The 22,933-nt window shown below is 40.5% G+C and overlaps 1 protein-coding gene across 2 annotated transcripts in view; it reads left to right on the top strand.

Annotated features, from left to right (window-relative positions):
- Positions 1-20,018, top strand: part of LOC104313431 (CD99 antigen) — a 33,649-nt gene extending 13,631 nt beyond the window's left edge. Inside the window, exons 2-11 of one of the 2 annotated variants that reach the window (XM_069770492.1) lie at positions 9,377-9,412; positions 9,775-9,825; positions 10,307-10,339; positions 11,893-11,934; positions 12,082-12,123; positions 13,571-13,642; positions 14,976-15,017; positions 15,325-15,435; positions 16,275-16,331; positions 18,332-20,018. In XM_069770492.1, coding sequence (XP_069626593.1) covers positions 9,377-9,412; positions 9,775-9,825; positions 10,307-10,339; positions 11,893-11,934; positions 12,082-12,123; positions 13,571-13,642; positions 14,976-15,017; positions 15,325-15,435; positions 16,275-16,331; positions 18,332-18,357 — 512 coding nt within the window. In that variant the 3' untranslated portion in view covers positions 18,358-20,018. The remainder of the gene's footprint in view (positions 1-9,376; positions 9,413-9,774; positions 9,826-10,306; positions 10,340-11,892; positions 11,935-12,081; positions 12,124-13,570; positions 13,643-14,975; positions 15,018-15,324; positions 15,436-16,274; positions 16,332-18,331) is intronic. The other variant, XM_069770493.1, reaches the window with a different exon arrangement.
- Positions 20,019-22,933: the final 2,915 nt, after the last annotated feature.

The following is a 22,933-nucleotide window of genomic DNA, read 5'->3' as shown; positions in this document are numbered from 1 at the left end:
CAGGGTTTCCTAAGACTGCTTCAGAGCTCCTGGTCCCACTCTGGCACAGGTTTCTGAAGAAGCAGCGGTGGAGAGCATAGGTGTCTCGGCCAGCTGTGCATGCTCTGTGAGCCTCCCTGGGGGAACAGTGATTTTGTCGGCAGGTGAGACCTGGGAAGAGGGGCAGGGAGCACTCCCTGCCTGCCCCAGGGCAGAGGGACAGGGCTGGCTTCTGCAGGTGCTCTGTTGGTGCAAGAGAAGGCAGCGGCAGCACTGGCCCCACGGCTGGCATTGCTGATATCAAGTAACTTTGGGCTCAATGCAGTGACGTCTCTGTGTTTTAGGGCTGCTATGAGGAAGAGTACCAAGAACTCAAGACCAGTAACTTAGAAGGCTGAAAATTTCAGTGTGCCTAGCACTCACAGGTACAAGGACCAACATGCAGGCTTTAAATAATGTAAGGCTAGGCAATATTTAATCAAACACCTGCAGCCTTCGTCAAGGGTGTGCTGCACAGGAATGCAGACAAGACTATGCTTCTGTCTGCCAGTCGTATTTTGCCTAGTCCCTGAATTTACACAAAAGGAAACTTCGTTTTTGCTTTCTAGAAAATACTTTATTAAAACACTCACTAATTTTAGTAATGCATTTATGCTTGGTAAGGCCAAGTACTTAGGTGAAATAGCAATAAGCATAGTATATGACATTTGCAGTCTTGAAACATGGTCAGGCCCTCCTGAAGTTACAGGTAAGAAGAAATGAGTGAAAGTCAAATAAATATGTCCAATATCTTTTTATGTGTTGCCACTTGGATTCAGCACCTTTATTATATTTTGCAAAATCCTCTTCCTCCCTTCCTGCTTCCCATCCCAGTGCCCCCAGAACTTAATCTTGTCATTTCTTAATGCAAGTGCCATGCTTCTGTCACCCAAATTTTCCTCTAACAGCTTTTGTTAGCGTAGGTTAGGTTTCCGCTTGCAGACTTCATGAGACAGAGCAATGTATTTCAGTTCTCATCTGTAAAAAGAATTGCAGAGGGACAGAGTGATTTATTTTATTTGTAGTTATATGAGTTTTGTAGCACAAGGAATTTAGTCCAGTGACTAGAATTGGCCCAGGTCACAGAACCACAGGGTGCTGAGGCTGGAGGACACCTCAGGAGACCTTCCAGTCCTACCCCCTGCTCCAGCAGGGTCAGCCACCGTAGGTTGCCCAGGACTGTGGTCAGCCGGGTTTTGAATATTTTGAGTATGTGGGGGAGGTGCTCTCTGCAAGAAATGACTTTCCTGGAAGCACGGAAAATACTTCAGCTCTTTCCAAGCTGCTGTTAGTGACAGTGCTTTGGACGCCCTTTTAAGCTTAAGGAGCAGATCTGGGACCTGTTTGATGTTGGTTTGCCACTGAGGGTTGTAACCTGAAAAAAATCGCCAAGCGTCCAAACTGTTGCTTAGAGGGAAAAGTGGTCACATCGGTTATGGACATGCAGAATTACAAATTATAAGAAAACAACCAGACTGTGATAGACAACTCATCACTGGACAGGTTGTGATTAAGATGCCAAGTATTTGTTTTTATCTTCACTACTTGATTGAAGGACTCGCAGGTGTTCATAGACCTTTTGCAACTATTGCGTAGTTCTCTTTTACCCCTTCTCGTTTCTGGATAAGCAGCTCAGCATTTGGCAGGACTGTTGCCATTGTGTTAGTTCTCTAGCATCGTGGTTGACTCATTTTTTCTGTATGCTTTCTGCTGATTTAGAGCTATTCATTCTGTCCTCTTACTCCTATATGAAATCCTCCCCAGAAAACTCTGCTTATAGCTACTGTTCAGAGCCACATTGTATTTTCTTACTTTCTCCACTCAAAGGGGCTACAAAAGTTGCCCAGTGCATGGGAGGCTTTCAGACAAGCAAAATTCCCCAAACTGTGCTTCATAATATGGGGTTTTCTTCCCCAGTAAATGGCTAATTTTACCATCTTCTGTTAAAAAACCTTCACATGACTACAGTTCTTTAAGTGAATAGTTTTGAGTCAAATTGTGACCTTGTAGGGTTTTTACAAAATATTAAATTGCCAGTTTTGGATGGAAGGAGTAGCTAGTAATTCAAATATTAAAATAAGTCACAGATTAGTCTAAAAACTATTTTTTAGCAGTCAGATCAGAAAAAGATTAGGCCACATAATTGCCTAACTTTTTCTGTACTGTATTTTCAAGATTGGTACAAATAAAGTCATTTTTTAGGGAACTAGCTTTTGGATCACTGTACAAAAATTAAATATGATAGTTATTAGGATAATCTTACGCATCTTTTTTAAGAGGGAAATAAATCTTTTTATTGGTTGCAGCGGAGACTTAGCTGACTTTATTCCTGTCAGATACATTAGTGAACACTGCAGATGTGCAGAAAGCAGACACTCCCCAGATGTAAAAAATTATCTTTGTTTTTTGGCTGATATACAGTTGTGATTTGTGTTTGGGCCGTATTTACTTTAGGTAGGAAGGGGCTTCATTCTTCTAAACTGAATTTTATGCAAAGCTTTTTGTTTCTCTTGCTCTGCAGAGAAACTAAACTTGAAAAGCAGCATCGATAGGTGGGTACTTGTACGAGGAACAGGGTTTGAAACCAACTGTGTGGGATTTAATTTCATGAGACGCCAGGCAGGGCTAATTATAAACTGCTGTTTGGCAGTGGGAGTAAACATACCATCTGTGTTCCCTGATGCAGAGGGATTTTGCCTGCAAACCTCTGCCCTGACTGAGAGGAGAAGTACAGTTTTAAGTACATTCTTCCACTTTCAGCGAGTGGTTTTCATGTTCCAGGTTCTCCATTTAAAAACCATTTAAATTTAGAAAGGCAGTTCTTACAGCAAGATACGGAGAACCAAGTCACCTTTCTCCCAGGTTTTTTGTAATTAAATTGCTTCTCTTGGTTTTGCCTGCTTAGGACATGTTGGAAAATAACTGCCAGAATGTGAACTGAGCAGTAGAAGACTTTTATTGTAGATAACTAATGCTGGTGGGGCAAAACCTGGATTGAAATCAAGTGCTAGTAAACTTAAAAAGCAATTGTAAGGGATGTGATGGCTTTGCTCTGTTATTTAAAGTGTTTCATGAACAAGTTTCAATGTATTGGCCTTCCTGTTTTTTCTGTAGCTTCTGTTGTGGTCAGGTGTTGAGTATTTCTACTCCTCATGTTTTCAGTCCCCCAAGGGGAAGGAGCACGAGACATGGGAGTATAAAATCCAGTTTCCCTGCTGGAAGTTGGAGAAACTGCTTTTTGCTTAGTTGCCCAAGAATTTATGCCCTTGTGGCTACCAGCATCCTCATCCCCCAAGAGGGCTGCCAAACCTCGTGTAAACACTACAGAGATGAAAGGCCTCTTTGAGCTCAAGATTTTTGCAGATTTCGTGAAAATGAGCAGCTAGGCAGCCCGACAGACCCAAGTTGGGCAATCGCCAACTGTATGAAATTTAGCAAGAGCAGGAGCCGGATTCTGCACCTGGGATGGGATAATCCTGGTTATATGTACAAATTGGGCAACAAGAGGCTGGAGAGCAGTACCATGGAAAGAGATCTGAGGGTTTGGGTTGATGGCAAGTTGAACATGAGTCAACAGTGTGCCCTGGCAGCCAAAAGGGCCAACCGTGTCCTGGGGTGCATCAAGCACAGTCGAGGGAGGTGATTGTCCCACTCTACACTGCACTGGTGCAGCCCCACCTCGAGTACTGCGTGCAGTTTTGGGGGCCTCAATATAGGGACATCAAATGGTTGGACTCAATGATCTTAACAGTCTCTTCCAACCTAAATGATTCTATGATTCTAGGAAACTGTTAGAGGGTGTCCAGAGGAGGGCGACCAAGATGGTGAAAGGCCTCGAGGGCAAGACTTACGAAGAGCAGCTGAGCTCACTTGGTTTGTTCAGCATGGAGAAGAGAAGGCTGAGGGGTGACCTCATTGCTGTCTACAACTTCTTCAAGGGGGGCAGCTGAGGGGGAGGTGCTGATCTCCTCTCTCTGGTGACCAGTGATGGGACACAAGGAGATGGAATGAAGCTGCGTCAGGGGAAGTTCAGGATGGACATTAGGAAAGGCTTCTTCACTGAGAGGGTGGTCGGTCACTGGAACAAGCTCCCCAGGGAAGTGGTCATGGCACCAAGCCCATCAGAGTTCAAGAAACATCTGGACGATGCTTTTAGTCATATGGTTTAGTTTTAGGTAGTCCTGTGAGGAGCAGGAAGTTGGACTCGATGATCCTTATGGGTCCCTTCCCACTTGAGATAATCTGTGATTCTGTGATTGTAAGTTAAGTCAGCCACTGATGAAATGGCAGGTAATGTCCAGCAGTGGGACAGGGACAAGCTGACCACTGTCACCTGGTCTGTAGGCCTACAACTGGAAGACCAGCTGCAGCCTGCAGGCTATGTGGCACCCTGTGGTGTGCAGGGCGCTGGGGAGGGAGGCAGGGAAGGAGGAGAGCGCCAGCATTTTTAGAAAAACAAAATTCAAGCAGTCTGTTGCTCAAGTCAGAAAGTTATGTTTGTGGTGATTCATCACGAGTTTCCTTTCTTGGTGTGTTGCCATACACGTGACTAATGGAGGAACTTTGCAAAGCTCATGTTGGCTTCGGCACTGGAATGTAAATATGACTAATCTAATACCATAGCAGTAAGTATCAGAGAGCAGTGATGGGTCTTTGCAAAGGACTCCTATTTGAGTAGTTACTTGGCTCTCTTGAATACCCTCTAGCTCATCAGCTTTTTCAATTGCTCTTTCGTTTTATCTGCTGGTTTTCCCCCATCTGACACAAACCATGCAGGTTATTGGGGACAGCCTGCTGAAGACCTGTCTCTTGAGAACCTGGTATATGAGCTACGGACATGGAAGGAAAATAGTGTAGACACTTCTGAAATGTTCTTGAATCTGCTCATGCCCTTAGGAGCTTGTCGTGGTTTAGCCCCAGCTGGGTGGGTGCAACTAAGCCTCATGCAGCTGCTCACTCACCTCCCTCACAGTGAGATGGGGAGAGAATCAGAAGGGTAAAAGTGAGAAAAATCGTGGACTGAGATAAAGACAGTTTAATAGCGAAAGCAAAAGTCACATGCTCAAGCAAAGCAAAACAAGGAATTCATTCCCCACTTCCCATGGGCAGGCAGGTGTTCAGCCATCTCCAGGAAAGCGTAATGGTGACTTGGGAAGACAAACGCTATCACTCCTAACGTCCCCCCCTTCCTTCTTCTTCCCCCTTCAGCTTTATCTGCTGAGCATGACATCCTATGATCTGGCATCTCCCTTGGGTCAGTTGGGGTCAGCTGTCCCGGCTGTGTCCCCTCCCAACTCCTTGTGCCCCCCCAGCCTGCTCCTGGTGGGGTGGGGGGAGAAGCAGAAAAGCCCTTGGCTCTGGGTGAGCACTGCTCAGCAGGAACAAAAACATCCCTGTGTTATCAACACAGTTTCCAGCACAAATCCAAATCATGGCCCCATACTAGCTACTGTGAAGAAAATTAACTCTGTCCCAGCCAAAACCAGCACAGAGCTAGAAATACCTGCTGTGTTGTGCTTTATATGCAGTATAATGTCTGCTTTATTTGCAATTATCTTTGCTTAGACTAAGAAAATGCTCATAAGCTCGGTTACTCTGGGTGCTCCTTAAACCTGTAATGAGTGCAGCATATTCTTGCTGACTTCTTCCTGGATCCTGCTACTACCTTTATTCTAGTTCTGTAGCTTTATCTCTGTTGTCTGATTGTTCCTTCCCTGGAACGAGCTGAATCCCTGGTACTGAGCCTCTCTCCTTTCAGTCTAAATAATTGAACTTCTAGTTTAGTTGGACCCACCCATACTAAAAGCTGAGTGAGTACAGTTGTAAAAGCAAGTGCTTTAAAGACATACAAAGGTTTGTCGTGAACAGTGGCGCAACACCTGGTCTTTGCTGGGAAAGCAGACTGCCAGCACTTCAGACTGCAGATTATCGTAATGAGTTTCATACGCTAGGTTTTGACATTTTCTGCTACTTTATTGAGATAAAGTAATGTGTTTGAAGAGCCTGACATCTTGCTGCATGCTTGGAAGACAGAATTGTGGTTGCAGAATATTGAATAATTCAGTCAATATAGAATTATTTTTTTCTTTTATTAACTGTCAGATTTGTTTATTGGTCTCTCAAAGCACATCTTATATGAGATTGGCAGTCAGCAGTCTCATCCTAAATTATTTCTCCATGAAGTTCACATGTGAAAACAATCCCTTAAAATAGAAATGTCACTGAATGCACACTCTTTTTACACTGGTTTCCTCCTCTTGAGGGAAACCACTGCAGCTGGAACCATTCAGAGAGTTCTCGGACTAAGTTTCATGGTGGCAGTGGGAGACTCTTCAAATAGCCTCTTTTCTGCTCCCGGTGAAACTTCAGCTGCACCAAAGCATAATTTTGAGCATATGTGCTTGTTTTTTCCCTCTGCCACTCCTTCTAAAAAGAAATAGTGCTCTTGAAATACACCCATCAATGTAAGATTCATTGACTTAGTAATATATCTTTAACCTTGAGACAGATGGTGGTGGTCCATCCTCTGGTTGCTGCTGTGGTAGAATGTTTTGAGGAGCATGCATCTTCAGCAGATCCTTCTGCCTGCCTTCTTAAGAGTTAGACTAGCAAATATCTGATCAGGTCCTGTCTTAGGCATTCCTCCCTGGAGGACTGTAGCTTGCAAGATGTACGTACTTGAGAAAGCAAACAAACCAGAATTCAAGTTTGAGGAACTACTATGCAAATATCTCTTTTAAAGTTCTCTTGAGTGCTTTGACCTTTTTTGCCTATTAATATGGAGGTTTCTTGGTGTAGTCTGAACAAAGGGACAACTTCAGAGGTAACTGAGATTTGGGTCTTAGCAACTGCTCACTTTACTGAGGTTTTTAAGATTGTATTGCAAGATGATGTAGGCTTCAGATAAACAACCTGCATATATTTTGCATTCTGTGAAACAGTTTTTCATGAGCTAAGTGTCTAAAAGAGCTTATGGTCTCCACCTGGAGTGAAGAACACCAAGTAAAATATCTTCTTGCTTTCTATCCAAGATCTATACCTAATGACTTTATCCAGGACATTTTAAATGCCCTTTGCTCATGCACCACATTAAAGCCAGGAATTGCCTCTGTTTTCATGAAGGGACCTGTCACAGACCAGGCAGTGCTACTACCTCCCTACATGGCTATGAGCAAGGTGATACTCAGTTTGAATGTTACAGTATGGAAATCGCTGCTTAGACTTCAGATTTCAGTTTCTGCTGTAGCAGTTCAGTTGGCCAGACTGAAGACTAGCTTGAAAGATGTTTTCAGGAAACTGTGAGCTTGCCTTTGATATTTTATTCAGGTTGTCATTCCTTGCTTCCATATTAAAAAAATAAAAATGTATCTTAGTCTCATTTCTTCTCTGGAAAAAAAAAAGGCATTATTAGTGCAGTTATCTGAGAAGGAAAAGAGATTTCAATTTTGACCTCAGCTGAGAAGGATATCATCAAGTATACGAGCATCTGTCATTCCTGGTACTAGACTCATGATTTGTCCTTGTCTTAACTTGGCCTGTCATGTAAGCAGAAGGAACATTCTGCTCATGGTTTTATTTTTGATGTTTGTTTTTTATTCCTCTCTTCAGACTTTGCAGTAGCCAGTTCTGATTCCTCTTCTGTAGCTACATTCCTAGAGGAAAAGCCAGACACATCAAGGCTTTATGCTTGCACCTTCTGAATTAAGGTAGTTCTGGCTGGAATTAAGTTTTGCTTTGGCTGGCTTGATACTCGGTAGAAAAAGTCTTCCAGCTTCTTTGGGGCTGGAGCAGTGTATTTGGATGTCTTTTTCTTGAATAGCTGGTATCTACTTTCATGCCTTTTTTCCATGCTTCAGTGAAAGTAGGAATGATGCACTATCGGAAATATCCCAAGCAGTTGTTTTAGCTGTCCATTTATCTTACAAGCCTCTGCTGCTGAGATCACACTCCTATATTCATGCTGTGAAACCAGTTTGTATCATGAATATATTGAGTGAGTGTGTCTGCAGTTGGCTGGTGGTGTGGTTTAACCCCAGCCAGCGATGAAGCACCACGCAGCTGTTCGCTCACTTCCCCTCCACCCTGGGATGGGGGAGAGAATCAGGGAAAAAAAAATATGTAAAACTCGTGGGTTGAGATAAAGACAGTTTAATAGGACAGAATGGAAGAAAATAGTAATGATAATAATAAAATGACTATAATAATAATAATAAAAAAAGTATTGGAATATACAAAACAATTGATGCACAATGCAATTGCTCACCACTCGCTGACCAACGCCCAGTTAGTTCCTGAGCAGCAATCCACCCCTCCAGGCCAACTCCCCCCAGTTTATATACTGGACATGATGTCACATGGTATAGAATACCCCTTTGGCCAGTTTGGGTCAGCATCCTGGCTGTGTCCCCTCCCAACTTCTTGTGCCCCTCCAGCCTTCTCGCTGGCTAGGCAGGAGAAGCTGAAAAATCCTTGATTTAGTCTAAACACTACTTAGCAACAGCTGAAAACATCAGTGTGTTATCAGCATTCTTCTCATACTGAGTCCTAACCACAGCACTATACTAGCTATTAGAAGGAAAATTAACTCTATCCCAGCCAAAACCAGGACAGATGGGTAAGCAGCAGTAGCTCTAGCAACTGACCTAAAGCAGCAAGAGAGAATGTTCTTTTCCTAAGGGCTGCAAATGAAACTTAATCCACCTGGAGTGGAGAACCCATAGTGGTGACAGCCACATTTAGCTGTCTTCTAGTAAGTTGAAGAGACTGCTCAAGATCATCTGTGGTAGTACCTTAACCACCTTCATACTGTTAACCTTTGTTAGGGGAAAAGATAAGTCTTATAAACCCATGAAAATTAATTTCTAATGCCAAGGTATTAAATCTATTACCTGATCATATAACTTTCATACTAGCCTTTTTGCTCCAAGGCTCTTCTTCACACTTGAATCTTGTAAAGTCTTGTGAATTGGAGCTGTGCCCTGCTCATTTTGTGGTTCAATGGAAAGAAGGCTGGGAAAGAATATGCTGTGGATGGCACTAAGAAAGCATGCAATAGGAGTGGCAAGAATAAAGGATTAAGTGCATTGTATTTACTGTAGAAATATGTGTTCTGGCCTTCTGGATCCTTTCTATAGAGACAATTTTTAGTGCTGTTCCTTTTTTTTCCAAAGAGATGTGTAGATAGTGGTCTGGAGAAATAGAGAAGAGTGTCTTCAGCCCTTACTCAAAATATTCTTCTAGTCTGACACAGGAAGCAGAAAACATACCTCAAGATAGATCAAAGACATGTTTATGACTGTAATAAGTGTTGGGTTTGAGTACACAAAACCAGTGTTCTTACTGTTGCTTTCATCTACAGGCAATTTTGACGACTTCAACTTACAAGATGCATTTGGTAATTATTACACTCTTGCAAATTTTGGGAGGTAGGTGGGAAAATAGTGACTGCTCTTTTGACTTGTTTGTTCCTGAGTATCACTGCATGACCAAGCATGACACCTTCCCCACATATGGTTTGTTTAAACCCCAGTGGAACAATTCAGCTATGGGTGTGTCAAAATGTTGACTGCATAGAACTGAAATGTGTCTTTGGGAACACTCAGGAATTCCTCTTAAGGGGAAAATGTCTTGCTGTATAGACATAATCCTGTGCATTTCATTGTGTACATATAGACTTATATTCGTCCTTCAATGTATCTTCTGAACAATGTGTTAAATGGTATTTAAACTTTTTTTTTTTCTAACCATCCCTGACAGAAACTACAAAGAATCCTCTTCCATCTCAGAGGCCATCAGCATCAGATTCAGGTGAGATCTAATTGGCTTGTAATGCCTTTCACTGTGAAGTCAAGTGTAGTTGTAGATACTAATTCAAGGGCCTGAATTTTTCAAGTCAGTGGCACACAGAGTTGTGATATTTCTATAAAAGAAAGTCGTTCCCTAATAGCAAAAGGATTTCTGCATTTTGGAGTCTTCTGCTAGTGTTTTCACAAATTTACTTTGTGATTTCACAAGCTTAAAGACCCTGTGAGAATCCCTTCTTTTGGCTTTCAGTCTGTATGTTTTGAGCTTGCTCCCCCTGAGCTGGCCCTTGGCATGTACCATGACCACCAAAAGCAGCATGTAGTTTGACAGATAATGCCTGGTAGCTCTGTGGTGCTATTCCATGGGCCACTGTTGAATGAGCATGCCATTATATTAAACATTGTGAGGTGCATTTTGTGTAAAAATAGTCTAAAACTAGCTCAGTTTTTGCATTATGTTTAAAACTTCTTTTCCTTCTTTGTAGGGGATTTCAACTTGGAAGATGCTCTTCATCCTGGTAAGTATCATGTTTTCCTGGATACTGCTCAGTGGTACTTGGTGCAATGTCTATCTATTACTTAAATGTAATAAGGGCGCTGAGCTGATTAAGGTAAAAGACTGCAGATAAAAATAATTGCAGTCTAGTTATGTTTATTTACCTTCATTTTTAAGGGTCTGTACCACAAAAACTGTATGTATTTCACTCATTTGATAGACAAGTCCCACTTGTTTCATTGCTGGGTCTTCACTAGATGGCACTAATTCCATAAACTATTACTTATGGAAGTAGTTTTTAAATCTGAAGTAATCTTTTCCTTTCCAGGAAGTAATTTTAGTAGCACAAGGAAACATTAATCTGTTTGAAATAACATGAGGGAAGGTGCTCTTTCTATGCGCTTCAGCTCTGCAGTGTGGCCAGCAGTAGAAATTGCAGTATTTTTTTCACTCAGCCAGTAAAAGATGCATCCGGTTAGGCAGATAATGCACAGTAGCTTTTTGAGTACCGTCACTGGACCTGTTGCAGTATAGACAGCTTTCCTAACACAGGGCATACAGTTGTAGTACAGTAGCACTGTTTGCTGCTGTGTTTGATTTAGCCCTTTGAAGTTTTGTCTCTCTTAAAACAGTCTGTTTCCAACTGCTGACGGTTTTGAAAACAGAATTGGCTAATTGGGAAACAGTTGGCTGAATGAATCAGATGGTTCACGTAAGTGAAGAGAGAGGATCCTTTATAGGACAGCAAGCCTAAGTTGGGGTCTTAGAACTGTGCTCTGGAGGTGCCTGCCTCTTTACTTTGAATATGCAGAGAGCCTAAGGAGACCTGATCTGGCTTGTGCTAGAGCTGGGAGGAAGCAAGACCATGCAACATCAAGGAGAAGTAGCATACAGAAGAAATGGGCTACTACATTGGTTCAGCTGTTGGTGAAAACACGGTTTTAGAAAGCACTGCTGGTGTGTAAATTTGATGTGGGCAACAAAGACTGTGACCAAACAGTACAGAGATAATTACTAAGATATCTTATTCTGCTATTTTGTGGCAAGCTAAACGAAGTGTCTCTGTGGGGACTATATTTCTACTTCTATTGTATCTTGTCCAGTTTTTTGTTTGGTTTTTTTTGGGGGGGTGGGGTTGTTTTTTTGTTTTTTTTTTTTGAGTAAGGTACCAACCTTTATTATTGGTTAAAATCTGGTAGTTTTAAAAGAGGAAGCAGCCAAGTAATCTGTACCTGGTAGAAAAATTTAAGGAAGTTCAACGTTGGAAATCAGATATGCAAACTAAAATACTGCATAACACTTACTGAGTTCTTCTGTATATGTTCAGTTATAGCAAGGGTCTGACATACAAGCTAATGTAGTAGAAAAACTGTTAATTGCATTAAGTACAGTGTTTAACCTAAAATAACAAAACAAATACAGCATTAGCTCATGAAAGGAAAGGAAAATTACATGGGGAAGATTTGATACCATTTTTTAGGTCAGATGGTCTTTCAGGGTCACTATATGCTCTGGTTTTGGTCTCTTCACACTAGTAACTTTGCTGACTTTATGCTAACTCTTATTTGTCTACAGGTGACCCCAAGCCAGGTCCGCCTGCAACTCCTAGAGACACTGGTAAGACTGACCTAACAGGAATTTCTGAACAGTAGAAAAGTATTTGTTAATCTTTCCTAGTCCCTTTCAAAGCTACTGTATTATAGTCTGCTTTTGATATCTTAACCTTTTTCTTTTTTTTTTTTCTAAATATCTCTTTGTGTGTAGATAATCCCAAGCAAGGTCCACCTGCACATCCTAAAGACACTGGTATGGCTTGTAGCACAATCTCCTGAATCGTGACATGGTTTTACTATCTCAGTTAAACTTCTAATAATTATCGCTTGTTAACTGGGTGCTATGTATGTCAGATGTTGCACTGGATAAACACTGAGGATTGAGGAAAAATTGTCTTGCAAATAAGCTTTGCGGTAGTCTTGAAATTTCATAACAAACCTGTTGAGTCACTTTCTATTCACTTAAAAGCGGGATGGTGTGGGGAGGAGAAAGGATGGGACAGAGTGTGTGTGCTTGGGGCAATGCTGTTCTTGGCTGCTTATGGTGGAGCACCTGTGTATTGGATTGAGTCCCTTCATCTTTACAAACTGAATCCCTGCTAGTCATGCTAAAAAGTAGAAACTACCTGTGATCTGTATTCTTAAAGCATCTAAATTAAAGGTAAAGCTCAAAGTTAAAGAGTTGGGGGTTTTTTAGTGTTTTTTTTTAAAGGCCCAGTTAAGAAATACAATTCTTTTGTGTTTGAAAGGTAGGCTTAAAATACATGTCCTTCCCTGCCTGTTGTGCTTTAGAGGTCTTTTCTGTCTTTGCCTAACTCAGAACAAAACAGATTCAGATGGATGCAGCTGTGATGATGCCATTATCCATGAATATGTTGGTAAAGAGTCCTTACCTGGAATGCAAGCACTGGTTCTTGTTTCTTCTCCTGCCTGATTTGCAGCAGATACTTGAATTCAGATCTTGCATGCCTCAGTACAGTGCTTTTGCCACCCAACTAAAACATCCTCTGATGCAGTGCTTTTAGTTTTGCTGCTCAAAACAGATTGGCTTTGCATAAACTGAAGATTCATTGGCAGCAGAGGGAAGGAGGAGAGCTCAGCCCCCATGAGGTAGGGTCCAGTGGAAGAGGAGAGGGACTGGTTCAATGTCCTGCAATAAATCAGAGGAGGGAATTACATTTGGATCTTCCCATCGTCTTGCAAGTACTGCAGACACTGGACTGTGGCATGTTGAACTCTTTTTTTTCCTCTAGCTACTGTGTTGTACAGGTTCAAAAGACTGGTTGTGACTTTGAAACCCAACACAGCTGCAGCCTTGAAAAGAAATGGTCCTTTCCTGTCCATGTCCTTTCTCTGCTTCAACAGGATAGTGAGACTTGGGCTGTTCAGTTAAGTAGTTTACAGGGCTTCTTACTTGCTTAGTCTATGACTTGTGCAGTACTACCTGCTCCTGGACACCGACTTCTCTCTGTTCAGGAAATCCAGAGGCAGTAGTGCTGCTATCAAACTGTGTAGTGCTGAGCTGAAGGGACTTGAGATTGGGAGGGCTTTTGAAACCTGAACGTGTTGTGACTATGACACTGAGCCTAAAACCACCACAAACTCAGCTGAACGATCTCGAGAAAACTTGCATGTCATTATGTGCCTTGAGATGTCTTTTCACTGAACTTAAAATGTGTAAAATAATTTTTTTTTAATAGGCAAACTTGATGATTCAGATCTATATGATGGTCGTTTACCAAACAGAGGAGGTCATGGTGGTGGCAGCAATGGTAAGATAGTAGATTGTGCTTCATATCGATCCTATGGCCACCTGAGCTTTTGATAAAAGCTTGCTCACAAGCTGGTTAACATGGTCTAATTTGTAACACCTTTGGTTCTGATATCTGAAACTTAAGAGCATACCTTCCAGTTCAAAAGCAATGTATTCTGTCTCTGCCAAAACCTCCCAGATATTTAAGGGGTAAAACTGGTCTAGAGGTAAAACCTTCAATGATTTTTACTGTTATGCTAAGAAAGGTGCGTTTTAAAACTGAGATGTAAATGTGGTGCTTATTTCAAAATTTGCCATGAATGTAGTTCTTAAAGGCATCCAGGTATTATTTTCAGATCTTCTGTGACATACTATCAGTTTCTTTTAGTTCTTGTGGTTAGGAAGCCCAGGGCTGGGCCAGAAGAGGGTCTGCCGTGTGTTCTCAAAGATTTCATCTGTCCCAGAGGACAAATTGATCCTTATACTTCAAAGTGATGTAGGGTATTCCTACTCTGAGCAGCACAAAACCATTTCATAGCTTACTCTCAGAGTAATCTGCCATGTCCAATCATTATGGTGCAGCTCAGTACAGAGATGGTCATTGGGATCAAGCTGCACATGACAGTAGTCATCATTAAGATGGGGTTAGTCATCCCTGTGTGCATTACTGCAACTTTACTATTTCCAGATCAAAGTTACCTTAAGTATCCTGATGTGGTCTTGAGATGTGCCACTGGTTACTGACTTCTTCAGAGAGTTGTCCTAGACAGAGATTAATGATCCTAATTTTTTGGGAAGCTTTCACCTTCCAAGGTTACTTTGGGGCAGTAACATGAAAATTGGCGGGGGCAAGAAGCATCTCTTGAGACTCGTGTGGTGTTTTCATCTGCACAGGTTCCTGCTTCAGTGGTACGAGTTGCATAGTGATAAATAAAGATGGTATTTACAGAACTTCTGTCTTGTTTGCTAAGAGAATTGCAAAGGTATTTAGTAAATGAGGCTGGGATTTTAGGAAGAGATAGTTGGTTCCATGGAAATACAGTTGAATGCTACCCTGAATTTATATGCTCTTCCTCTCCACTGAGTATTCTGTGGTGGTGGGCAAGTCGATTAAACCAGATTTCACAGGTGTGCCGCACTCATTTTGTAGAAGTGCTGAGCACCCAAGGCTGAAGTTGGCACTACCATGAGCTGTGCTTTGAAAATAGAAAGTTTGAGTGCCAGAGCTTAGCACTGTATGGATATAATAGATGGCTTGCAATTTTGCGTGGTTAATTGATTAAAAGGTTGTCAATTATTATATGACTGTTCTTTAGACATGTAAAATATAAACCTTTTGTTCATTTTTACAGAACGGAAGGACCCAAGTCCAAATGATGGCCAAACAGCTGAGGGTAAATATATACATTTATGTCTGTGATAGATTTAGGGTAGCTTTTTTAATTAGTGGAACTTACAACAGGCATGCTTAAGTTGCTTAACAATAGGCATTGCTAAGAAACCAATGATTATAAAATTAGAGGATTCAGTTTTCATTATTTGCAAAGATAGAAGGAGTTGATTACTACAGTTTCATGTAATAATTTCAGTTTATTGTTTTTTGGAAGTGTTCACAGAGTTTACTTTGAGACAGTGCAAGTTTGACATTACTTTCAATTCTGAAAAATGTATACAAACTTTTTTTTTTTCCCCCCACCCCAGCTTCTCAGGGAGCCATAGCTGGAATTGTTAGTGCTGTGTTTGCTACTGTAATTGGAGCAGTATCTAGTTTCATTGCTTACCAGAAGAAGAAACTCTGTTTCAAACAAAGTGGTAAGAATTCTAAATTAGTTTTGTTTTCTACTGTCTAAAGAGATGTGGTTTTGTATTTATATGGGGGGCTAGAAATTGTTCTTATGCATAAGGTAGTTTTAATAGCATGATGAATTTGTGTTCACGGGGAGTAATCTCTCTTACTAGTCATCTAAGACAGGGTGTCTGAAGAATGTCTCACCCAAAATTTAGACTTTCAGAAGCAGACAGACTTAAGGGTCTGCATTTCTTAAAATAAAAGCACTTTCTGCTAAAGAGTAAGCAGGAGAGACTGCAAGAAAACATTTCTTTAAGGAAAATTGAGTGCAAGTTGGGGATTAGACGCTATTTTTGTGGTGAAAAATACTTTGTTATTTCTAATTTTGTAAATCTTGCCTTTGTGTTTTCACAAGATGTTTGCCTACGTACTAGTTTTCTGACAGCTACCCGGATATTCATCTCCAAATGATTCTTTCTTCTGAGTCATCTATTGCTTGCTGTCTGCTTCCTTTCCACCTAAATACGATATAACTTGTATCAGAGAACTTTGGGAGTACTGTGGGTGATAGGTGGGGCAGAAGCTTTGTTTTTGTCCTTTCAAGTCTTTCTGACTGGTTGATGAAGTGAGATGATAGAGCAGTCATCCAGCCAGGCACTGCTGTTTTTAATTTGGGAAGTTTGAAAACTGAGTAACATCTACCACGCATGTTAAAATTAGCATGCAGGCAACACAAGGGCAACTCAATTACTATCAGCAGCCCAGATTCTTCAGTGCTATTTCTTCTCACAAATTATCTCCATTAATCAACAACTTTTGAAGATAAGAGAATTTGAATGCTAAACGTCTGTTTTTTTCCTAGCAGATGAAGAGAATGTGAATATGGAAAGCCATCGGGGAGCGCAATCTGAGCCACCTGGTAAGAGAACAATCTAGATGGAAGATCGGCTTTTTGGTGGGGATCCTATTAAATGCATTTTACTGACATCTAACATAATGGAGAAAATTACTTAGGCTGTTTTGTTTTGTTTCACAAAAAAATGTTTGTAACTACCATGACAGCTTAGAGTTGAATCAAGATTTCAGTTCTGATAATATGGCCACTCTTCTCTAGTTTTTTATTCTTTGAACAGATTGGTTTATTGCCTTGAGGAGTCTTTGAAATACAGAAGCTGGAGAAAGTAAAGAATTTAATTTTCTCTGCAAAAGTGTTAGTAAAGACAATTATGAAAGCGCAAGCCTGCCCCTTTAGTGTGATACATAACTGCAGTTCGCTGACAGGTGTTTTATTACTGTATGTTGTGTCTGATTGGAATCTGATACCTTTTTTGATTGTAAACCCATAAAGAACTCTGCAAGAAAGTATATTAAAAAATGTTAATGGTTTTTGGGCAGAGGTGAAACTACACTGGGGGCAAGGAGGTCTGAACTTACTAGCATGTTGTTGTAACTAAAACATTCTCTGTTGTGAACAGAGAATGATTCTTGTATGAAAGAATCATCAAATAATAAATCTTTCTACAATGGTGACAGCTGTGGAAGGATCTCTTTTAAAGCAACAAAAACCCTAACAACCTTACCCTTCCAGGTATGGTTGTCTGGGGTACTTGGCTGATGGAACAGATGATTAACTCCAGGAAAGCCATAGACAGATCTGGAGGAAACAGTATAGGTGAAAACTTGGCCTTCTAGCCCTTGTGACTGGTCAACAAAGGAAGAAGCAGTACAAACTCATGCTGAAGCTTGTTGAGAGTCTTTGAAACACTGCATATTAAAATCTCAGAGCAGTATAGATCTGCAATATATTCTTCCGTGGGCTTAATCTAAAACCTGCAGAACTAGTTCTGTTTTTTTTATAATTTAAAAAAAATATATACCTTATTTCTCTTAGGTATTTCATCAGTTTGCTAAAAACTTCCATCTGGCTCATGATCCTCTTTATAAACATTTTTCCTTTAAGCTGTTATATATATAAAACTCTCAAGGAGAAAACATTTTCTTGTGACTGGCTGTTGAAGTCAGGACTGGAGATAGGCAGGTATCCTCAATTCAGCTATGCATTAGTGAAGCAAGTAGTATTGTCCGAAGACCTCTACCAAAGGCAGTTAACATATGAGTTGGAGTCAGGATATGCTAAAATTTTGGCCAAGATTCACCAGAACTCAGATATGAAAGATGAGTCAGACGATGCATACTTTATTTTAACCAATAAAATCAAATGTGGCATGTTATCATAAATGATTACTCCTGCCCACATATTGATGTCGTGTTACATCCCAAATTTCATACCTCTGTTATATTTTGCAGGCAAGTGTGAGCATGTTTTGAGCCAAGAAACTGGGCAATCATGGTCAGCATGGTGCTACTCCTGATCTAAGTTCTGGGAGTCAGCAGACATTTACTCTGCTTTTGGTAATATAGTGTTGACGCACCTACATGGCTTCTAGTTAGAAGCAGTCTTGCATTAAGCCAGGTCAGATGGCATGGCAGAAGAGGTTTGCATTTTTAAAATTTTATGTAGACTTATCTTTGACTTCCTGAAAATGTAGATAACCTAGGCTAGTGCTTTCTTTGAACAAACCACTTTTTCTATCTGTTACCCAGACTGTACTCCATTTCATTTTTGCATCCACAAAACTGCAAGTCTGAAACTGCATGTTGAGTTATACTGCAAGTGTAGATAGCTACACGGATCTAGTAGGATGTGGTTATTTGAGTGAGAAATCTGGGATGTAACATCCCTTGGTATGCAGGGTGCTGGCTTCACAGAATCGAGCCTCTGCTTACCTGAATTTATCTCACAGTTTCAAATGCCTACTAAAAAAGTCTGTTGTCCACATACAGTGTTACACAGTAATACATAACTTACAATATATACTAACTTGGTGTATTAATCTTGAGTTGTTTTTCACTTTTTAGTTCAGCGCACGCTTCTGGAGAACTAAATTCAAGAAAGGACGATGAATAACAGATCATTGAAACTGGACAGAGAGCCTGCATTCTGCCTGAAAAAAAAAAGGAAACAAAAAAAGCATAATGTAAACAGCAGTGTCTGAAGCTACATGAGAAAACAGTTCTTGTTTGAAACACATCTGGGAGTGTGACTTAGACCTGAGTACTTCTCTATGGTTAGCCCTGTGAAGCATTGTTGCACACCAATATATGGCCTTAATGACAGGAGTGTAGAAGTATGTTGTGCCTTTACATGCTTTCCTTTACTCCTGTGACAAATGGGTGTGTCTCAAGTGCATTCAGTATGTTTAACTTTTCCTTACCTTTCCAAAAACAATAAGCAATTAATGTTTTGTTATGCCATTGCTCTCAGGCGGTGCAAACATTTTTTTAATATCCTGAACGCAGTGAGTGTACCAGCCAAACAACTGGGTCTATGTTGTGGGCACCTGAAAGCAAATGGCTCACTGTGTGTGGGTAATGGATCTGGGTGGGGGTACTGCTGATACAGTCTGTGTAGCTGCCTGGGTCAGCCACCAGGGAAGGGATACTTGTTCTTGAGCATCCAGGAGACAAAAATTCAGTTTTGTTTTTGCATAATTTTTTTTTGTTGCATCTGTCTGGTACAGATTCAGAACACCCAAACTAGTGCACGCAGACCCTTCATCCTTTCTGGTTCTTCCTGCTTAGCAAGTATTGAGCTGGTCAGATGCAGAAAAGCCTGATTTGCAAATCAGAACCATAATCGATTTTGTACATCTGGTAAGATTGATGTTTGGCAATTGTCTAAACAGTTGTGGATGAAGCATTGGGGAGTGGGGATTAACATCTTCAGGCTTCCATAACCAAAAACTTAACAGAAAATAATGTTGAATTCAGAAGGCTTAAAAGACAGAAACAGTTTGAAAGTACATAATAGCAAGACTGACCAGAACAACAACCCAGCCTCATTCCACAAGCATCCTTTGAACAATATAAATAGCATATGTGTGAAGAATGCTTTTGGACTTGTGAAGGATTGCCATCGGGATGAGGACCTGTGATTGCATCCTCAACTGAAAGCACTTGTGAGTTTTGCTGTGGCTCTTGAAAGCCGCAGGAAGGTTTCAAGGATTTGTGGAAACATGGAAAACTGCAACTCGTAACAGTTAAAGGACTAAGTCTGGAATAATAACTAGTTCTGTCTGGAAGGAATAGTCTGACCAGTTCTGTTGGCTTTCATTCTAATTGTTTCCAATTTTCATGCAATTTTACGATATGTGTCTTACTAATGTGCTTCAGCCACCTGGCAGAGTTCTACAGAAAGATGTCATTTCACGGAACATCTTAGAAGTCATTATGGATTTGGATTTTAAACATGTAAATATGTCTGTGCATTCAAATATGAATGTATGCCAAGGATAATTCATTTAAGAATTTCTTGTACATGTTCCTTAGCTTGCAACAAAGCTCTACACAGATTTTAGTATTTTGTTATGGAATTAATTTGTAAACCTCTTTTTGCCCCACTTCTGCTTTTAGTATAAAAGTGCTAAAACCTTTAAGTGTGTTTGAGGGTGCAAAAGTGATTTTTATATAAACATTTGATCTATGTAAATACAAAGAAATGGAATGTACTGCTTACCTGCATGAATAAACAGGTATCTCGTATCAATGCCAAGTGTAGAGAAAATGGAAATAAGCCAGTGTTTCTTAGGGATAGAGTGGCAGGGGAAGCTCAAACTAGCTTTTAGCTAACCAGACTCTTGAATCCTTCTTCAGCTTTTGCAAGCGTAAAAATTACTTACTAAAACCTCCTATCAACATTGTGATTTTTCTAAAAAGAAATAAAAAAAAAAAAAGAAAATGTTTTTGTATATTCCTTTGTAGTAGCTCTAGAAATACAAAAATTTTGGTGCTCTACCAGAGCATTTTTCTGTCTGCTCCATCAACAATTCAAGTTTATTTCTTACAGACGTTTTAATCATTTTAGAAGGAAGTTGGCCAGTTAGCAACAAAGCTGTGAACTGCTTTCACAGGGTGCTTACCAGTGTGAAGTGCAGAGAAGACCTCTATCTGTGTGAAGGACAGCACCTAGATTTGGTAACACAGAATCTACTGAAAATATGCACAGCAATAGAAGGCTTAGTATGGGCAAACTTAACAGTGTTTGCCTTGAATGTTCCTCAGCCACCTATCATCGCAGCCCTTAGGAGTTGACACTTTTGCAGGGCCATGTGTCGTTGTCTCACCTTGTGATACGAGAGGATCGTAACTAAATGAGATGGCAATGTGGGCGTTGCCAAGTGACTGAAGAGTAGCAAATTTACTGGGTTTTTTTCAGTCTAAACAGGCATAGATTGCTGCATGAAATTTGGGCACAGCTATATGCCACAAAACAGGCAAACCTGAAGATGATGTTTGGAAGGAATTGCTGTTGTAATGCTGATGTCATCTCCTCTGGCTTTGTCCATTTATGGCTTCACAGGCTGGAGTTGGGAGAGAAGGAAGAAAGACTGGCTGCTGCTACCTAGGAAGAAAAGGTTAAAGAGCAGGCTTGAAATTTCAGGCTGTTCTCTTGTGGTGAGCAAGAAACTGCCAATTTATGGGTTTCTGTTACTTATCTGTGGATAAAACGTAGCAGTTCTCTTATTTTTTTCAGTTATTATTTGGGTATTAATTGCTACGTTGCTCTTTGCGTCACTAACCATTGAGACTTTGATCTTTTGCCTTCCTAACTCAACTGCTCTTGCATTGCGTAACTAAATATCTGAATTCATTATTTCTCACCTTCATTGGGTCGAGAAACATTATCAGTTAACAATTATTCTTCACCCTACTGAGGTATTTTTATGGTTATCTCCCACAGATCAGCTGCTGCCCATTGTGGCCTTACGGGCTGTCAGTGACTTTCAGATCCCAATTTGGGAATTAACGTTCTAGTTTCCGTAAGAGTTTTGGTCAGACTGTTGCAGTTGGATGAAAAATTACTGTCCTTTGTGCAAGTTGCAGGTTCACTCCTGGTGAAGTACCTTCACCATTAAGCTGAGTTTAAATAGATGGCAACAAAGCTCTGTCCCAGTCCTGTGGCACACCCTCTTCAGTTCTGGTTTTTTTCCAGTCTACTTCCTTTGAGGAGGGGGAGTTACCTTCGGTAATAGGAGGAAAAAAGCAACGCAGGATCTTCTTGTAGAATATCATGTTGCTTTAGCTTCTACAAGGGAGCTGAGGTGGCAGTTTAGTTCATCCTATCAGTGAAAGGACTGCTTGAAAAATGTTTTGACTGTTTTCAAATGTGATGTCTATTTCAAATACTTATCCAAACTTACCCAAATGAATTCATTGGGCTGTGGAAATGAAAGCAGGCGATTCTTAAGCATAAAATTTGGCAGCTTTTTACTGCAGCTCCTATTCATGCTCATTTCAATATCTGTGCCAAATTTTGAATACAAAGGAAAACTTTTTGGTGCACTCAGTTTTCAGTGTACCTTGGGCTGAATTACACTCCCAATTGTGCATTTTGGTGTTTTTCTCGCTAATTGTTTTAGGCCACTATCTAAACTGTACTATTCTCTGTGTGTTTTTCACTTGACAAGTTTATGAAACAAACCTTAACCTTTTAATGAACTGAAAAGGTTATTTTCTTTTTGCTCTTTTCACACAGATACAAAAGACACATTTGAAAGAAAGGGATGAGATGATTAGGAATAGGAAAAGGACTTTAATGGAGAAAAAAATACAGTTTTTTCAAACCCCTGCATTTGGAGTATTTCAAGAACCACAAGAATAAAGTACTAAAATGCATGTTTCTCCATCTGCTTGTGAAACGCCCTTGAAGTTTTAGCTAGCGTGTAGTAATTGTATTCTTCCATTGCCGAGAAATTGTATCACTGATTCGCTTGTGTATTTGGCTTATATTTAAATTAATGTGTAGTATTACCAGATGTTTCAATATTTTAATTAAAATACTTCCGTTTTTATGACAAAAGATTAATACTGTACAATATTAGTGGCTTTCCCTAGTAGTTCTAGTGTATAATTTGGTTCTTTCATCTCCGATAGACTCATACAGCAGGTCACCCATGCCAAAAAGAGCCATGTCTAACCTCTGCCCACAGGAAGGATGGGGCTGCAACTGTGGTGAGTTGTGACTGTCCTCTGCTTCTCTTTTAGCTTGTCTCATCTAAAAGAGGCCTGATGGGCTAAAAGTATGTGGTGCAGAGAATAGACAGACACACTGGCTCTGTTTCTCCACCCATTTGCTATTTCTTAATACATTTTTTTCATGTAAGAACAAGTAAAAAAAATTTGGCAAGTCATCCACCTTGTCAGGTGAGTATTAGACAGAACTTTGTTTTCTCTTTAAATAGAAAAAGATGGGTCAATGATTTTTCAAAGTGATAAAAATGCAATTTATGGTCAGGTGTGAGGCCTTATATTTGTTTTTAATATGTAATATTGTTTACTTGATACCTCGGGCAAGCAGTTGCGTGTCTTTGACAGAGAGAGCTGAGATTAAGAAGTTCCTGCAATGCACTCCAAGAACAGAAGTGGGATAAGTATTTCAGACATCCTGACTCCAGTGCTAGG

The sequence above is a fragment of the Haliaeetus albicilla genome, chromosome 25 (assembly GCF_947461875.1).
Source record: "Haliaeetus albicilla chromosome 25, bHalAlb1.1, whole genome shotgun sequence".
NCBI classification, from domain to species: Eukaryota; Metazoa; Chordata; class Aves; order Accipitriformes; family Accipitridae; genus Haliaeetus; species Haliaeetus albicilla.
This window is presented reverse-complemented; position numbering and strand designations above follow the sequence as displayed.